The sequence below is a fragment of the Lathyrus oleraceus genome, chromosome 2 (assembly GCF_024323335.1).
Source record: "Lathyrus oleraceus cultivar Zhongwan6 chromosome 2, CAAS_Psat_ZW6_1.0, whole genome shotgun sequence".
In the NCBI taxonomy this organism is placed as follows: domain Eukaryota; kingdom Viridiplantae; phylum Streptophyta; class Magnoliopsida; order Fabales; family Fabaceae; genus Lathyrus; species Lathyrus oleraceus.
Window position 1 is genome coordinate 145,461,479 of NC_066580.1, and position 16,710 is coordinate 145,478,188.

The window sequence follows — 16,710 nt, forward strand, 5'->3', positions numbered from 1 at the left end:
GTGCGTTCAAACCCCAATCGCATAACTCTCTGACAACACAACCCTTGTGCCGTCACTAACTCTGATGCACCAATTTCAGACCGTCAAACACATCTCGATTGTTAATTCAGTATGATTGATCAACACGTCATTGCTTCACCATACTAATGTCGGATCAAGAAGCAAATGACCATTGATCGCTCAAAGGAAAACAATCATTGAGGGTTTGAATGAACGAAACGAGAACACTATATCATATATAATGTATTTTGCATCAGGATTACATATATCACATATATGTAACTTGATCGATCTCAATTTAACCTTTGATTCATTCTGTCTTAATCATATTATTACAGAACAAAAACAGATATCAGATTCATGGTTTCGTAAGTGGCTCTGATACCACTGTTGGAGAATTGCCATCCAAGGCGCAGCGGAATTTAAAATTTTCTCCATTTAGTGATCCTTACGAATGGGCATGATTAGTGATAGAATCGTTACCTCTTGTGGCGATTCAAACCTTTGGTGCAGATCTCTGATAATGATCAAAACCTTTGATACAGATCCACGGGGCGATCACGAACGTTGAATGATGACAACGTCTCTACTCAGTCCACACGAACGGATTCCTTCAATCGCAGTGCTAGCTGTTATGAATGAAGGCTTTGAGTGAGAGAAAGAGGGAAACAAAATTCCAAGTCTCTACTTGAATTTCTGTCTGAGTGGATTGGAGTGACAATGCTTCTACCCAAGGGGTTCTATTTATAGAACCACTTGTGTGGGCTTCAAGCTAAAAAGCCCACTTAAGTGTATTTTGGCCCATATCTTATAATATGCCCAAAATCACTTAAGTATTTGGTACCTTACCATATTTCGTCTCCCACTTAAGTGCATCGTTCCTTACGGTGTTCCTTAGTTACTCTATCTCTCATCAATCCGTCCTTTGTGTGTGACCCTATAGGTTTTCGCGGCGTTGGCAATTATATTAAATCACGCATTTAACATAATAAACAGTGAGCGGTATCTAGCAACACATCACTGTTACCCAAGTCACGAAAATGTCATGTGATCTGACAAAACCTCCTGTGATAATAATTATGTGTATAATTACCCCTTTGCCCTTATGTCTATATTGAACACAAGGTATAGACCGTGTCACCCTTGTCCAGTTCAATATTGGGCCCATAGACATTTATCCTGTTATGCAAGATTGGCAAATTCCATCTAGGACACTCATGTCCCTCAGCATGCTTCGTGGAGTACTCATCAACTGTCTTTATGGTCATCCAGTTACGGATAACGTTGGATCAGTAATAAAGCACTCAACTCTGCATCTAGGATCCATAGTGGTTTCAGGTCGAAGAGTGGTATACACTATTATCACCATGAGAATAACTTATGACACTTTGCATAACTTTCTATATAGTATTCTCATAGCGGGTCAATCCAGTATAAATATTACTCCTAATATTCATACCTATGTTTAAGACTTGATAACTCTTTATCCATGATCCATGAGAGGTGATCATCAGTCTACAAACATAATAGTCTTAATGCTTTAATGTTATCCCACTTCACATTAAAGCTCGACTACTGATACTTTAAGAACAGTGCCCTTATGTTTAATGTGTTCTCATGATTAAGTCACACTTAATACATTAAGCGGACTATCTATTCTAGGGACTTTATTAATCAACCATAATAAAGAAAATGCCTTTTATTATTAATAAATAATTCGATACAAGTACCAAAAGTATTGGCCTCTAGGGCTTACACCAACAGACAATACCTAAAGTTAACTTCTGAAGTGATTTTTTGGTGACAAAGCATAAAGAAAATCAAGTACTAAAACTAGTTCAAGCAATCAAAGATACTAAAGATGGTTAATCAAATTATCCCTCTGAATCAAACTAAAGAATTAGGGTTTTATGATCACCGGTAATATCATTCGATAATTGTATCTGACTTGAAGATGTCTCAAGCCTGATCTACAAAGAAGACTCAACTTAAGTTCTTATATGATTCTTATATCTGACAAAAGGACTTGAAGCTTCACAGTGTAAAAGAGAGGAAGCATGAAAGCTCGCTTGATTGGGACTAGTTTAGTGATAAGATTTTTATAAAAACACAAGGATGCTTTTGTAAGTAATATGGCTAAATCACACACACACACACACACAACACACACACACACGCATGCACGCACGCACACAAACACGCACACACACACACACACACACACACACACACACACACATGCACATGCACATGCACATGCACCCATCCACACACACACATACACACACGCGCACACACACACACACACCCCTAAAACTATTTTTTAAGCATATATTTTTCAAATGAAATCACGAAAAATGTTTTCGGAACCTAACCAGATGAATTGGGAACTGTCAGATTTATTAGGACAAGTTTTTGAATTATCTAATTTATTATAACAAATGCCTAATCGATTAGATAAAGGCTAAACAAGTCCATAATCGATTATGATACTGTATTAATGAATGATAATATCTCTCTATCAAAACCTTCCAATTTGGATAGAAATATTTTATTATTGCATGCTCTAAATCGATAGGTCATTGATTTTGCCCAAGTATTGTTTCCTAAATTAAACCATCCTTTGGCCTATAAACAAAGGGTTACCCTTTCATTTCATCTCATCCATAAACATTAGATATATCAGCTCTCTCTCTCTCTCTCAATTATATTTTTCTCTCATATATTTTTAGTCATAGTGCTTTGAGAAACGTTCTTGAGTTTAGTGATGAGGTTGTTCTAGGAAAGGAATTATTGTAAATTTGTCAAAATTTCTTTTTCCTCTCTAGGAAATTATTCTTCCATAGGAAGTTATTGTTTAGGTTTGGAGCTAAACATGTATAAAATATCTTTGGAGGATTAGTCTTTGTTTGGTTCGTGAGCTCTGTCACTTGAGAAAAAACTCTTATTTTCGGTTTGTGAAAAATTACTAGAGAAAATTATTCACATTAGTTCTTGAACTTAACCTTGTATAAAAGCTAAATAAGTTCGAGATCAACTTGGTATAAAATCTCGATTCATTTGTGGTCAGCCTGTGTAAAACTTTGATTCAGTTCTGAGGATAGTCGACTTAAAACTCCAATTTCGTTCGAGATCAACCTGTGCAAAATCTCAGTTTGTCTTAGGACTAACTGCTCGAAGCTCTACTCGTTGTTTGGTGTGAAGACTAACCACTTTATTCTGTTGTTTGTTGTTTGATTGAAAGTTTTCCTAAAATTTTATTTTTCCTTGTATAAAGGGGTTCCTTGGCTTAACCTTCTAAAATCTCTCGAGCATTATTGGATACTCTCAAGATCATTTCTTAGTGAGAGAGGTTTGTCACTTCTTTAAGATCAAACCTCTATAAATCTCGGGTGTTATCTTTCTTACCTTAACTTTTTACTTTCTCTTTATTTTCTTTATCTGTATTTTTCATTGCATATCCAAACGTTTTTTAGAAAATATTTTCAAACTCTTATTTAGAAAATAATTTTATTTTAAACTATCATTTTTTAAACCTCCATAATTCACTGTCATCTTATGTATGAAGTCACATATGTAACAAAGAGTTCATACAATCATACTTCTCAAATAGAATATTCAAATGACTAGATCTATCACACACCTACACTTAAATAATAATAAAATTACAAGCAGATAACATATATTAACATGATATTCTAATAAGCAGTAAATCCTAAGTCATGCAAGTCTATGCTAGAAGGGGTGTGTGTTTGTGTGTGTGTGAGAGAGAGATCTCATTACTTTACGCTTAACATAAAATGATAAACCATTGAAAATTTGTCCGGCCTTCCAATATTTTACAAATAAATAAATAATCAGACAATACTTAATACCTTAAAATTATTAAATGGACTACAAATAATCTCTTTGTTGAAAGTCATTCTCCAAGCACCATAATCACAACATTGAATCTTCAATATGATACAAATAAAAAGTTACACACAATTTTTCCCTAATACACCTTTTATCTACTACTCATACTCATTTTTTACCGTTGAGGACTACAACAATGAGATTTCTTGGTTCAAGTTTAAAGATGATCGTGTATCTTGAAGAAACTCACACAATGTCTAAACACGTTTAACTCAATCAACACACTATGAAATTTTTCCTTAGACTTTAATCTAATAGAGAATGTGTGAAACAAATAGCATTCTTGACTTTTTAAATTTGTGAAAGATGTGACTTGAGATTATTTTTAAGAATACACAATTGTACATCGTCAATCAAATTTACACATGCATATTTTTCTTCTATGGCTACTACCCTCTTCTTGGAGTTTCCGAAGACTTTGTATATAACATGATTTATGCTTATTAAAAAAAAACAGCCATCCTTTAGAATATTCAAAAAAAAAATATTTGGTTCCTTCTTCTTTAGTGATGTTGCATGAGGCTAAAGAAAGTAATAATCAATCCAATCAAAAACAAAATAGTAGTAATTATCAAATAAAAGAGTAAAATCAAGGGAGGAGAATAGTCAAGAAAGCATCCGTGGCTGCCAGGAGAAACCGTCAACGTTGACTGAACATTTTCAATTCCAATTTTGTGGCAACTAATCAATCACTCACTTATTCAAACTCTTTAATTTAACCAACGTAATTAACCAACAAAAGTCACCACATATTGGTGAAGCCTTCTTCGACCTTTCTTCTTTGCTTCACCTTGTAGCAAATACAAAATCAAATACGAAAACTATATAACTATAAATTAATCTCCAATACTGAGCTATTCTTTCATAAAAAAAAACACTAAAAAATATTCATCATGAAACACTTTTTAGTAAGGTCAACAACACAAGCTCTGCTCCGCAGAAGTCGGAACTTCTCCACTGCAGCGATCGCTCAGCCGAGACACCACCACGGCGGCGGCACGTATGGAAGCTTCTACTTGCAGAGGATGTCTACTCTGCCAGAGAAAAAGGATCAGCAGCCAGAGGAGAACAAGAACGAGACCAACAATAAGAACAGCAAAGCCGTCGTTTCGAGTTACTGGGGGATCGCTAGGCCTAAGCTTCTCAAGGAAGATGGAACTGAGTGGCCATGGAATTGTTTCATGGTAAGAGTTTTTCTTTGAGTAACTTGATATATCATGATGATGTTTTATATGACATGTTTTTGTTTTCTATATATGATGTCTGTCGCAGCCATGGGAAAGTTACAGCTCAGATGTATCCATAGATGTCACAAAGCATCATGTCCCAAAAACATTTACGGACAAGTTTGCTTTCAGATCTGTCAAGTTTCTAAGGGTTCTCTCCGATTTGTATTTCAAGGTATAACTTTGAATTTGAACTATAATTTTTGTTGTAGTAAAGTGTAAAACTTGTCATCTGTGTTACAGACTAGTGGTTTAATTTTGAGTATAATTATTTAGTACTGTCGGTTATGTGTTTGATTCATTTGAGTTATAATTGTTGTAGGAACGCTATGGTTGCCATGCAATGATGCTGGAAACAATTGCAGGTGTCCCTGGAATGGTAGCAGGGATGCTTTTACACTTGAAATCTCTGAGAAAATTTCAACACACTGGTGGTTGGATCAAAGCGTTACTTGAAGAAGCGGAGAACGAGAGGATGCATTTGATGACAATGGTTGAGCTTGTGAAACCAAGTTGGCATGAGAGGCTTTTGGTTATTACAGCACAAGGTGTTTTCTTCAATGCATTCTTTGTGTTTTACATTCTCTCGCCGAAAACAGCGCATAGGTTTGTTGGTTATTTGGAGGAAGAGGCTGTGATTTCATATACACAGCATTTAAATGCAATTGAAAGTGGTAAAGTTGAAAATGTACCTGCTCCTGCTATTGCAATTGATTATTGGAGACTTCCTAAGGATGCAACTCTTAAGGATGTTATTACTGTTATTCGTGCTGATGAGGCTCATCATAGGGATGTCAATCACTTTGCTTCTGTGAGTATCAATTTATCATTTATAACTGTTTTCCTCCATATAAATACATATATCAACTTTTGTTTTTGTTTCTACCAGACTAAAATCGGTCAAAATAAATATGTGGAGAGGAAATTTAAAGAATTTTTTTTGTAGAGATTAAAACGGCAAGTTAATATGTTTATCCCATTTTGTTTAATTTGTTCTGAATGTTGTGTTCTTTCTTTTTTGTAGGATATTCATCATCAAGGAAAGGAATTGAAAGAGGCTCCAGCTCCTATTGGCTATCATTGAGTCATTGTTTGTCTATTTTTTTTCTATGCTCTAGTCTTTGTCGTCTAAACTTTCAAGTTGTGCCTGAACTGTTCAATAAATAAAATGTATTTTCAGTGTGCATTTTTTAACCTGAAAGTTTATCAATACACAATATCTCACCTAACCAATAAATTTTCGTATCACTTATAATGCATCAAAAGCACAATGTAATGTTTAAAAAAGAAATAGAATCTCATAAATTTGAATTAAGAAAGTGCCTCTTCACAAGAAATCAAGCAAATAATTAATTTCAATGAAAAAATACATATACTAGATAAAGTACTCATGTACAAAAATCTGTTTACCATATTGAAATAGGGGATTTTGCACATCCACAAAATGTGTACACAGCCATTTTTGCATTTTTTTTTCATAAATATAATTTTACATATATCATTCTTTTTCTACATATATCTATCTATTTCTGTTCTCAATCTATTTCAATTCCATATATCCGCGGTGCATGCTCGGACTCATAAGGAAAGTTGAAACAATTTCCAGAGGTGGAGCTGGAAAGATGTTCAGTATGGGGATCCAAATAATGATGATCAAGTTAAGCACGCTCGAAAATGAGACTTTCCAAGATGTGAATGTTCCGATTTACCTGACACTTGTTTCATAACTTTTATTGGGCTGCAAAATGATGGCCAAAGTGTCAAACCATGTAAGTCATTCCAACCTGCATTAGATGCGAATGTGGTACGCTTAAATTTGTGATCCCCCTTCTGCAATTCTTTCTAAGAAAGGCATAAAAATAGTTTATAACTAGCTTCTTCATAAACCATGACTCTTTTCTTGCCCTTATATCTCCATGACCAAGAAGATAAACCACTCCAGATTCTTTAGCCGTACGTATAAAAGATAACTCTCTTTCTAGAACCTGCTCTGCATCGAGCGCAGAGGGTTTGGGCGACGAAGGATGTGCATCCTCTGACGTGCTAGGTTCAAAAGTAGGCATGAAGGTTTCATTAAAATCAGCTAGAAGAGGAACACCGAGTGAGTAAACACTCCCATTTGGATGTATGAGAACTCTAGAACAAGAGTACTCATCTTCTAAATCAGTATCCTCATCCCCATCACTTTCAAGTGATCTCTCCTGTGCCTCACGGCGTATAAACTTCTCTAAACTCTCCATTAAAAGCTGTTCAAAAGCTTGGTGATTTTCTTTGCGAACATCTTTGTAACCATACCTGTTGGGATATGAATGTTCAGATCAGACATAAGATAACAAAATATTTTAATGACAAGAGAAAATTGCTAAACACGATAGTCTCAGATAAAAAATACTGTCTTTTCATGAACCAACAGACTACCCAAAAGAGTGGCTAATAACTCTGTAAATTTTCCCAATATTACATCACTAACCTATTCCTTTGAAATATTTATTTGAAGCTATAGCATTTTTAGCCTGTTACTAAAAAGTATTATGCACTTGTAGCACTTGTTACCTGGCAATACAACGAAATAAATGATAGCTTCTCTGGCAGACTCGTCGAAATAGAAACCTTTCATTTTGAGGCACCATAGCAACTGGAACAAACTTGATACTCACAAATATAACCATGGAGTGTATTGCTGGAAGTGTAGTTAGAAAATGCCCAAAAATTCCTGGAATTCCTTTGACCAACTCATTATAAAGTAGACCAATTCCAGGAGCTCGTATTGTCCCAAGATTGCAGCCCAATTCTCGCATTAAATCCATTGATAGCTTTTGCTTGACTTCAGTTTCATACTTGAGCTTGCTTCCATAGTTCCAGACGAACATTATAAAAAACATTATTGCAGCAAAGACCAATATAATCCAACTTCCATCTGCTATGCCCCACAAAACGGATGAAAAGAAAACTAACTCCAAACCCAAGAAGACTACCAGGAAACTCAGCACTACGACGATGTGCATCTGCCATATAAGAAGCATGACAAGAGTGACTAAAATGGTGGTCATCATCATTACCCCCAGCTCAGCAATGCCTGAAAGATGCCAAAGGAACAGGCTGAAAACAAATACTCTTTTATGTTATGTTAATAATATATATGATATATTACAACAATACTGAAGGTAGAACCAAAGAATTGGGTCCTCTTAAACAAGGCTCTGCCTCCAATATTACTATTCTTCCACTAGTTAACGACATCCAAAGAGAAATATTGAGAGAATTTCAGTGTTTTCTAACTAATAGCAGCACCATAAGCTTCTCAAAAACCTGTTCTACATAGTCAATCCCACTAAATTTGTGGCAACACTTACATTTTGACAAATATCTAATGCATGTGTATGTGGCTGATAAATTTGAAAAATCCATGGAGATAAAATAAAGATTTTGAAATAAAATAATTACCATATGCATTTCCAATCTCATCAATGCTGGATATAGAGCAGACAAACACCACAGAAACAGCCAACAGGAACCAGTTTATGACAGGAATGTAGATTTGACCCATAAACTTCCGAGAAGTGTGAACGATTTTAAGACGCGGGAAACAACCAAGAGCAGTTGACTGTTTTATGCAAGAAAATGTAGCTGTTGTCATAGTCCGACTTGCAATAAGTGCAGCAATATTAGCAATGAGAAAAGTTGGCCAGAATACACCACCTACAGACAAAGAACAGTATTACACCAAAGTTTATGTGAAGTGTAGAGACATTGTCAGGAATGCAAAACACAAATATATACATACACACCGACACACACTGACACCTACTTGGAATAGAAGAAAAAAAGGCCTCGCCGGCATCAGCGTGGTGTTCCATAAGGTATGCAGCTTGACCCAAATAACCCAACAATAGGCATGGCAAAACAAGGAACACAAATGTAAGCTGCAAACAAACCAGCATCAGTTTCATCAATGTGTAATTTGATATTGACCAAAGAAATAAAAGAAATCCAACCAGAAGCCGTGATAGATGATTAATTACCTGAACTGCTCGAACAGAAAAGTAGCAAAGATCTGCAAACATGGCTTCAGAGCCTGTAACATATCCAATAACAATGTTAATTGATAGTGGAAAGATTTGTACATGCCAGAAATAGTTAAATGTAAATTGCATATTTACCACATCACAATATTAAAATATTTTTATTTGGTGTACAAAAATTTAGTCCATGTTTAGTTAAATATTTAATAGTGGGGTAGAATGGGATGGATTAGAGTGGAGTGGAATGAAGTAAATTTCCATACAATTGTCCGGATATTTTTGTATGAAAACAGAGTAAAGTTTTCATTCTATTGTTTAAAAAGTGGACCGGTTGACAACAAGATTAATAAATAGCATAACCCAAGAAAAGCAGAGAAAAATAGAGATGGTGGATGAAATAGTATGTAATGTGATCCATAAGATTTCATTATATTTCATCCTATTTCAAACAATCTAAAACACATCCTCAGGGGGAGTTTGTCTGGCTACAAGGTCTGCATGCCATAAGCCTCGTCAAAAGCTTACAATGGTACTTACATATGACATTCAACAAAAGACCCCCGACTAGAATCAAAACTACAACTTTACCGGCAGTATCTAATCCTACTAATACAGCCAACTCATGGGAATATATATATATTAAACACTATTCATTGAACACAGGGCATTTTATTCAGAATCATGAAGTCATGATAGATGCCAGTAGGCATTTGATTAAACCTCTGATAGTAATTAGAGGAAATCAATATTAGTCATTGTAATTGCTACCAGGGCATTGATTTAAAAATAGAGAACAACAGAAACATAAATAGAATCAAAATATACACGACAAGAGAGAATATATATATATCACATCTACAATATCAATGATCCTGCATATGTGTTTACCAGTTGCACACAGAAGACAGCCCCCAAGAGAATACCATGCTTTAGTTGAATTCCTTGCAAAGAAATAATAGATGTGAATGGGATTAAAAGCCCTTAAGACACTGCTGTCATATTTGACAAGATTGTATACACCAATGCCCGCAAGAGAACAAAACCATAAAAACAATGCAGGTCCTACAGCAAGCCCAGCTTTACTTGTTCCATACTTCTGTACACTAAACAAAACGACAAGGCAAGCAACAGAAATCATCACCACTTGATCTGCATAATCACGGAAGAAGTAGAAAAAATTAATACAACTTCATTAGTGATTCTAAAATTGAAATATTTAGCCAATTTTTCCCAGTTTCCACCAGAGTAGCCCAAACTATAGAACGACATCCCGCGCACACTTAGACTGAATTATAGTACCTTGAAAACTATAACTATTAATGGAGAAGCAACAATTTTTTATTTCAAAGGAGAATGAAAGATAGAAGCTATGTTCTCAGGATGTGTCTATGGGTAATATCAAATGCAGGTATTAATAACTATTACAGACAAGAGTTTGTTAATAGGTTGTTAACACGGTACCTTGATTAATGGCATCTACACCAATTTTCAAGCCATTAACAGATGATAGTACTGCAAGAAGAAAATTTTATGAAGTAAGAACTAGTATGAAGTAATCAAGAGGTTATTGAAAACAACAGCTGGCCATGAACACAAGCAACGAGATGTGACTACAGCATAATATTAGTATCAATCCAAACTCCAAACTCCAGACGCACTTACAAAAGCATTTCCGTAGAAGCTACAAAATACAGAATACTAGAGCAGTAAGTAACCTGACATTGCTGGTGTAACAACCCCATTAGCTATGACCATAGAAGTACCAGCAAGAACTAATAAAAGTAGAATCTTCTTTAGATTCGAAGAAGACTCTAGCCTTTCCTTAATTTTTAAAGACCTTTCAAGCTCAGGGGACGGCACCTTTAGCCTAAAGCCTGATATACGGGCATCTGATGGCAACTGATTGGGAAGAAGATTCACCTTAGCATTACGACAAATCAAGGAATACAATGCAAATGTACCACCTGCAGTGATTTCAAAATAATTAAATAAACCCGATCGAGGACAAAACATATGAGGAGAAAAGAGAAATAGGAGTGAATATTTTAGCTTTCTTTAAAACACAATTCACCACCATACCTTCACCGTCGTCATTTGCCCAAAGAACAACAAAAACATACTTGAGCAAAGGAATCAAGATTAAAGTGTACAAGACAAGTGATAATGCCCCAAGAATATCTTCATTGTCTTTAATAGGAGCCTTTCTAAACATAACACCGAAGGTATATAATGGACTTGTTCCAACATCACCAAAGACAACACCAAGAGTTTGAAAAGCCAACACAATTTTCTTTCCTGCGGTCATATCCTGCAACAGCACAACACGGTGAAGAAAGCAGATACAGAAAACAAACTCAAATTGACAAAATGATTTTGTAAACTTGTTTTCTGTTAAAAGAGTTAATTGTGAAGTGGTTTATGACTATGTATGGATGATACATTCACCTAAAAATAAGTTGAATAATGAATTTGAGTGCAAAATCCACGTTTTATGTCTAGAACTACAAATCCTAGTTTCAAGTTAGAATCAATTCTAGAGACAACATCAATTCCAATCGACATCGCCCAAACATGTCAAAGTCAAGTTTATGTGTTTGGGCTCACTTTTGGCCCTCTCTCTACTCTAAAACCATACACATTCTAACAGAATTCAGATCTCAGCTATACAATAAATCTTATGAGTGTTTGGTTCTGAGGTGACACGATAATTTTAATGAATTGATTATGTAAAACTACTTCGAACTAAAAATGAGTTGAATCTCAACTCTAAAACCATACACATTCTAATGGAATTCACATCACATCTATATAATAAATCTTATGTGTGTTTGGTTCTGTCATAACCCAATAATTTTAATGAATTGATTATGTAAAACTAATTCAGACTAAAAATGAGTTGAATATGAAGTGATTCTTGTTTGGATATATATTAAAGCAAAGTGAATTGAAAATAAATTCAAGGCTAAAAATCAATTGTAGAATTGATTATGCTTTTCAGAATTTACTCTACTTGAAGGTAAGATTTGTAGCTTTTGAGTTTAAAGGTATCATATCACTTGAATTTATTCTTCATCTCACTTTTGCAAATCCAACCATAAATCACTTTACCTTCTATTCACTTTTAGTCAAAATCAATTTTACAGAATTAATTCACTCAGAATTAATTTTTCACAGCACAGCAGAATCAAACACGTGCTAAGTTATGGAGTCAAAATCAATTCTACAACTCTATAATCAATTTTGTATCCTCCAAAGTGGAACCAAACATACACCTAAAGAATACAGTACAAATACTACTACAGAAACAATACAATTAAATCAGTAACAAATACTGAAAATCAATTCATAATTGTCCATAATCAATGAATGTAAAAAAGCAAGCAAAAGTCACCTCATAGTGATGTGTATGCGCACCAGGAACCTCAAGAGCTTCAACATCAAACGAATCAACTCGTGGACCAGTACGAATAAGCCTGTGGTCAGCATTATCTTCGTCTTCTGAATCGAACATAGATTGGTGGCGCAGATCAGAAGCATCGTATTCGTCGATCTCAGAGGGATCTTCGTCTTCCTGGAAAACCCATCTTGATTCGGTTGAGTCAACGGATAATGCACTCCCGGGATCTTCTTCATCTTCATCCATCAAAAAACCGTTTCTAGGGTTTTCCATTGAAAATTGAATAGAATAATAGAATAGAAGAAAGGAGAAGAAGATGAATGGAGGATTGTATAGAAGCAGAATCGTAACTGAAATTGTTTACCATAGAATAATATTTGTTTGGATTCAACAACTGCAATACCAGGGGCCCTTGGCCATTTGCACTATTTTTCAGTTTTTTTTTTCAACACTCTCTTTCGGTATGCGTGTGTGTTAAGTTGGGGTATGTTTGATGATAATTGTGAATTGTGAAATGTGAATTTTCACGTGGCAAAGCATGGGATTTGCCTAGGAATCTTTTTGAAAAGAGAAAAAAACAGGAAAAAGTAAATCATCCATTTAAGGTATATTTAATAAAAAGCAATGGATAATTCGATAAACGGAATTGAATTTAGAATATATATATATAAAAGGAATCAAATAAATTTGGTCCACATTTATTTATTTTTGAAATCAAAGAAAATTTTTAAATATTTTTGAATACGTCTAAAAAGGTCTTAGTTATAATGAACTCAGAAATTTTGTCCTGCCACCATGAAAATTTGATAGGGTAATTCTAATTTTTGCATTGACACGTTTCTTTTTAATTATTTATCTATCTTAAAATTATAGTTGGTCAAAATAATTTTCTCTAAAAAAAAGTAATTTTTAAAATATTTTATAGTACATTAAAAAAAATTAGTAATTTTTTTACTGATACAGAGTAATTTTTTACATTTTTACTACATTTTTAAAACTTCGTATTAGTTTTTACCATATTTTTAAAAGTCCAATATATTTTTACTGAATTTTTAAAACTCTGATAGTTTATATCGGGAGGTTTGTAAAAAATAAAATTAACACTATCAATGTGAGTGCATTCTTCCGTTTATATATGTTTTGCATGATGTCAAAATTAGGAAGTAGCATTTACGTACATTTGACGGTATCATCTAGTCTAGCTGTGCATTTTAGCGTTCTTGCATTAGGAAACATGTCAACATTGTTGGAAATGGTCTAGAAAATATTTGTGCATCAAAATAGTGTGTTGTGCATGAGAAACTTGTTTAAAGTGAAAAATCATCATTATAGGTCGACACATACGACTACAGGTCGACCTATAGATGAATTTTTAAAACTTAAGGTCAACACATAGATGGTATAGGTCGACACGTACGCTACAGTATTAAAGCTTATAGATTTTATCTCGTGTGTCGAGTCTTCAGGTCAACCTATGGGCAGCATATAACCTTACAGGTTTACACATGCTTCAACAGGTTGACCTATTGGTTAAATTTTTTGAAAAATTGCATTTGCTTTCATTCATTTTGCATTTCCTTTTGCCCTAAATCACCCATGCATAGAGTTAGTAAAACCTACATGAATCCAGAATTTCAAAGCATCTCATCATCTTCAATTCAATCTATGCATACACATAATCAAACTACACATGATTATTTTTTAATTGGGTGTCATCTAGATTATGATTGATAACGTTCAATTAGGTTTGTTGTACCGAGAATATTAAGTATCAATCTTTGAGGGATTCAAATAAGAAAATCGAGGTGGAGATTTCCTTTAAGATCTTTAGGGTTTGAAGGTTTTGGATAAGATTGTGCAATTCGGATCCGATCGAGTGAAAGCCTTGAGACTAGGTGTGTCAGCAAGGGAGTAGCATGAAATAGTAGATCGTGTTGACAAATCTTGGGTTCAACAAGTGTGTGCTAGGGATTAATTCAGTCAGGTGAAAGCCTTAAGAAAAGGAGGGACGTGCAAGAAAGTAGCAACAACAGATGAATTGAAGTGGCATTGTTGGTTACATGACCATGCATTTGGGATTAATTCAGCTGGGTGAAAGCCTTGGGACAAGGAGGTCTTGTAAGGAAGTAGCAACAACAAATGAAATTAAAGCGACATGGTTAGTTACTTGATCAAAATTAATCAAGGTTTTTAGAGGTGCTAGAGTCATGAACAAACTTAGGGTGTATGGGATTTTATTTCTCATCTCTTGTATCCATACATTTGCAAAGTAAGATTTATTATATTAATATCTCAATTAAATTTTCGAATAAATTTTTAACTTGTGATCTATTCACCCCCCCCCCCCCCCCTCTCTAGATCTAGACCTATCGTCTAACAACCAGTATTTTGATAAATTCGACATGTTTTAAAATTTTAAACTTATTTTTAAAAAGTAGTGTAAAATTTAGGCTTTTACGCTAGTTTTTTTTCTAAAAAAAGGTCAAAACTCTTTAGTTTTCTAAAAAATTGGTAAAACTCATGAATTTCCCCAAATTTTCAGTAAAAACTCTCAAATTTTCCAAAAAAAACGTGTGCATAACATAAAAATCTGAAAAATACACAATACTTTTAAAAAAACGTAAATATTCACATGAGTGTTATGGTAAAAGCATAGTTAAAAGGGTGTCAAGTCAAAAAAAACAGGGGTGAAAGGACAAAATCTCTAGGATTGGGTTTGCTAAGTGTAATATGATTTTAGGCCTAAATTATTTTTTGGGTTTGTTTATGTGTTATGTCATTTAACTATCTCCTAATGAATCCAATACATTTAGAGGAAGAACCTAAATTATTTTTTGTCATTTGTTTATGTGTTATGTCATAAAAACAAACTAGGGTTTTATGAATGTTTTCTATCTAAAAACTATTATGAGTCGTTGAAGTTACATATCCTAATACATTTAGAGGAAGAACCTCAATACAGATTTATTGCATGTCTTATCACTTTCATTTCATTTTGTTTATTGAGTATTTTTCATGATTGCACATCTCTGAATCAAGTTTTGAAACAATTCATTTTTGCATGCATAAATCAATTATTATGTTTGAATTCGATCATGATGTCTTTAGTCAATTGCTTGGGTCAGTGGAACAAGAACCATGTATATTATTGATTCAAGTTAGGTGGAAAGAAAAATCTCAAAATCTTTTGAAAATTATGAAAAATTGGGATTTTGTGAACTTGATTCGAACCAAGTTAGTGAGACTCGATGGCGTACGTGGTTGGGTGCGAGTAAAAAATGATAAGGATGTTAGGGAAGTGATGTTTGAAGATGACATCAGTTAGAAATGTTTTGTTTTAAATGTTGTGATTAAATATTTTCATCTTTTTTAATATTTGTTGTTTGTATTGTTTATTTAGACCTGTTTTATTTTAAGTGTGTTTAAGTTGGAGTGATGTTTGTTGTAACAAAAAGTTATTAATATATCAAAATCAAAGGTTACAAAAATTGAAAGGAGATACAATTATGATGCATAAATTGCTCATAGATTAGGATATTTTTTCTTATTGTGTCCGGGTTGACGATATATACTACATAATCTTATCATTTTATCAACCTTATTCATTTCTGTTCTAATACGCGTGATGTTTGACCGTCATTTTTTCTTTCTTCGCATCTCATCATTATGCCAAACTATGTCCCCTTCACATGGAGACTAATATTCATCCATTGCTAGCATCGAGAAGTTTTCATTATAGACATTCATGACGGTAATGGTCTTGTAAACATCAAATAGATGGCTGTAAGCGTCTTGACGAGTATGTGCGCATGCCACAATGACATGTGAGCAAGGAATACGAAAGACCTGGAACTTTCCACAATTGCACCAACTTTTGTTTAATCTGACAACATAGAATAAATTTGACCTTTCCTCATTGTGGTCCATTGTTTTCTGTACACTGAAATTTTGTCTATGACAATCAAAGATTGTAATTGCGTGTGTGTTAGCTTTGATAGTTTCCTCTTTCATCACTTCCATACAACATTCACTGGATAAATCAGTTATTGGTAGATATATAATGCCTTTGAATACGTCGTTCATGCATACCATAAGGTTTGTTGTCATGTGGCCCAATCTACAACCTCTTGTCCACTGCTCTAATGGTATG

At 34.2% G+C, this 16,710-nt stretch overlaps 2 protein-coding genes across 3 annotated transcripts; one reads left to right on the forward strand and one right to left on the reverse strand.

The window, feature by feature from the left end:
• The first annotated feature begins 4,655 nt into the window (after positions 1–4,655).
• Positions 4,656–6,335, forward strand: LOC127118564 (alternative oxidase 3, mitochondrial). Its single transcript, XM_051048776.1, has 4 exons — positions 4,656–5,099; positions 5,188–5,316; positions 5,464–5,952; positions 6,166–6,335. Exons 1-4 carry the CDS (start codon positions 4,809–4,811, stop codon positions 6,223–6,225), a joined length of 969 nt encoding a protein of 322 aa, XP_050904733.1. The 5' UTR covers positions 4,656–4,808; the 3' UTR covers positions 6,226–6,335.
• A 132-nt stretch (positions 6,336–6,467) lies between these two features.
• Positions 6,468–13,092, reverse strand: LOC127118559 (potassium transporter 7). Of its 2 annotated transcripts, XM_051048772.1 has the most exons (10): positions 12,555–13,089; positions 11,243–11,471; positions 10,879–11,127; positions 10,625–10,675; positions 10,052–10,312; positions 9,164–9,216; positions 8,950–9,064; positions 8,586–8,840; positions 7,695–8,217; positions 6,468–7,436 (listed from the first exon to the last, which is right to left on the reverse strand). In XM_051048772.1, the coding sequence occupies exons 1-10, from the start codon at positions 12,831–12,833 to the stop codon at positions 6,902–6,904; spliced, it is 2,550 nt and encodes an 849-aa protein (XP_050904729.1). In that variant the 5' UTR covers positions 12,834–13,089; the 3' UTR covers positions 6,468–6,901. The 2 variants fall into 2 exon arrangements, with proteins under 2 accessions (XP_050904729.1, XP_050904728.1); XM_051048771.1 differs by having other exon boundaries at positions 8,950–9,216; positions 12,555–13,092.
• Between the last annotated feature and the right edge of the window lie 3,618 nt (positions 13,093–16,710).

What these genes read in the sequence shown, in the direction of transcription:
- LOC127118559 (XM_051048771.1), bottom strand. Translation starts at nt 12,833, where the DNA reads ATGGAAAACCCTAGAAACGGTTTTTTGATGGATGAAGATGAAGAAGAT. An exon ending in GGCAAATGACGACGGTGAAG is followed by an intron (nt 11,128 to 11,242) that starts GTATGGTGGTGA and finishes AAATCACTGCAG; the next exon opens with GTGGTACATTTGCATTGTAT. An exon ending in TGTAGATGCCATTAATCAAG is followed by an intron (nt 10,313 to 10,624) that starts GTACCGTGTTAA and finishes GTGATTATGCAG; the next exon opens with ATCAAGTGGTGATGATTTCT.
- LOC127118564 (XM_051048776.1), top strand. Translation starts at nt 4,809, where the DNA reads ATGAAACACTTTTTAGTAAGGTCAACAACACAAGCTCTGCTCCGCAGA. An exon ending in GGCCATGGAATTGTTTCATG is followed by an intron (nt 5,100 to 5,187) that starts GTAAGAGTTTTT and finishes TGTCTGTCGCAG; the next exon opens with CCATGGGAAAGTTACAGCTC. An exon ending in TCTCCGATTTGTATTTCAAG is followed by an intron (nt 5,317 to 5,463) that starts GTATAACTTTGA and finishes TAATTGTTGTAG; the next exon opens with GAACGCTATGGTTGCCATGC.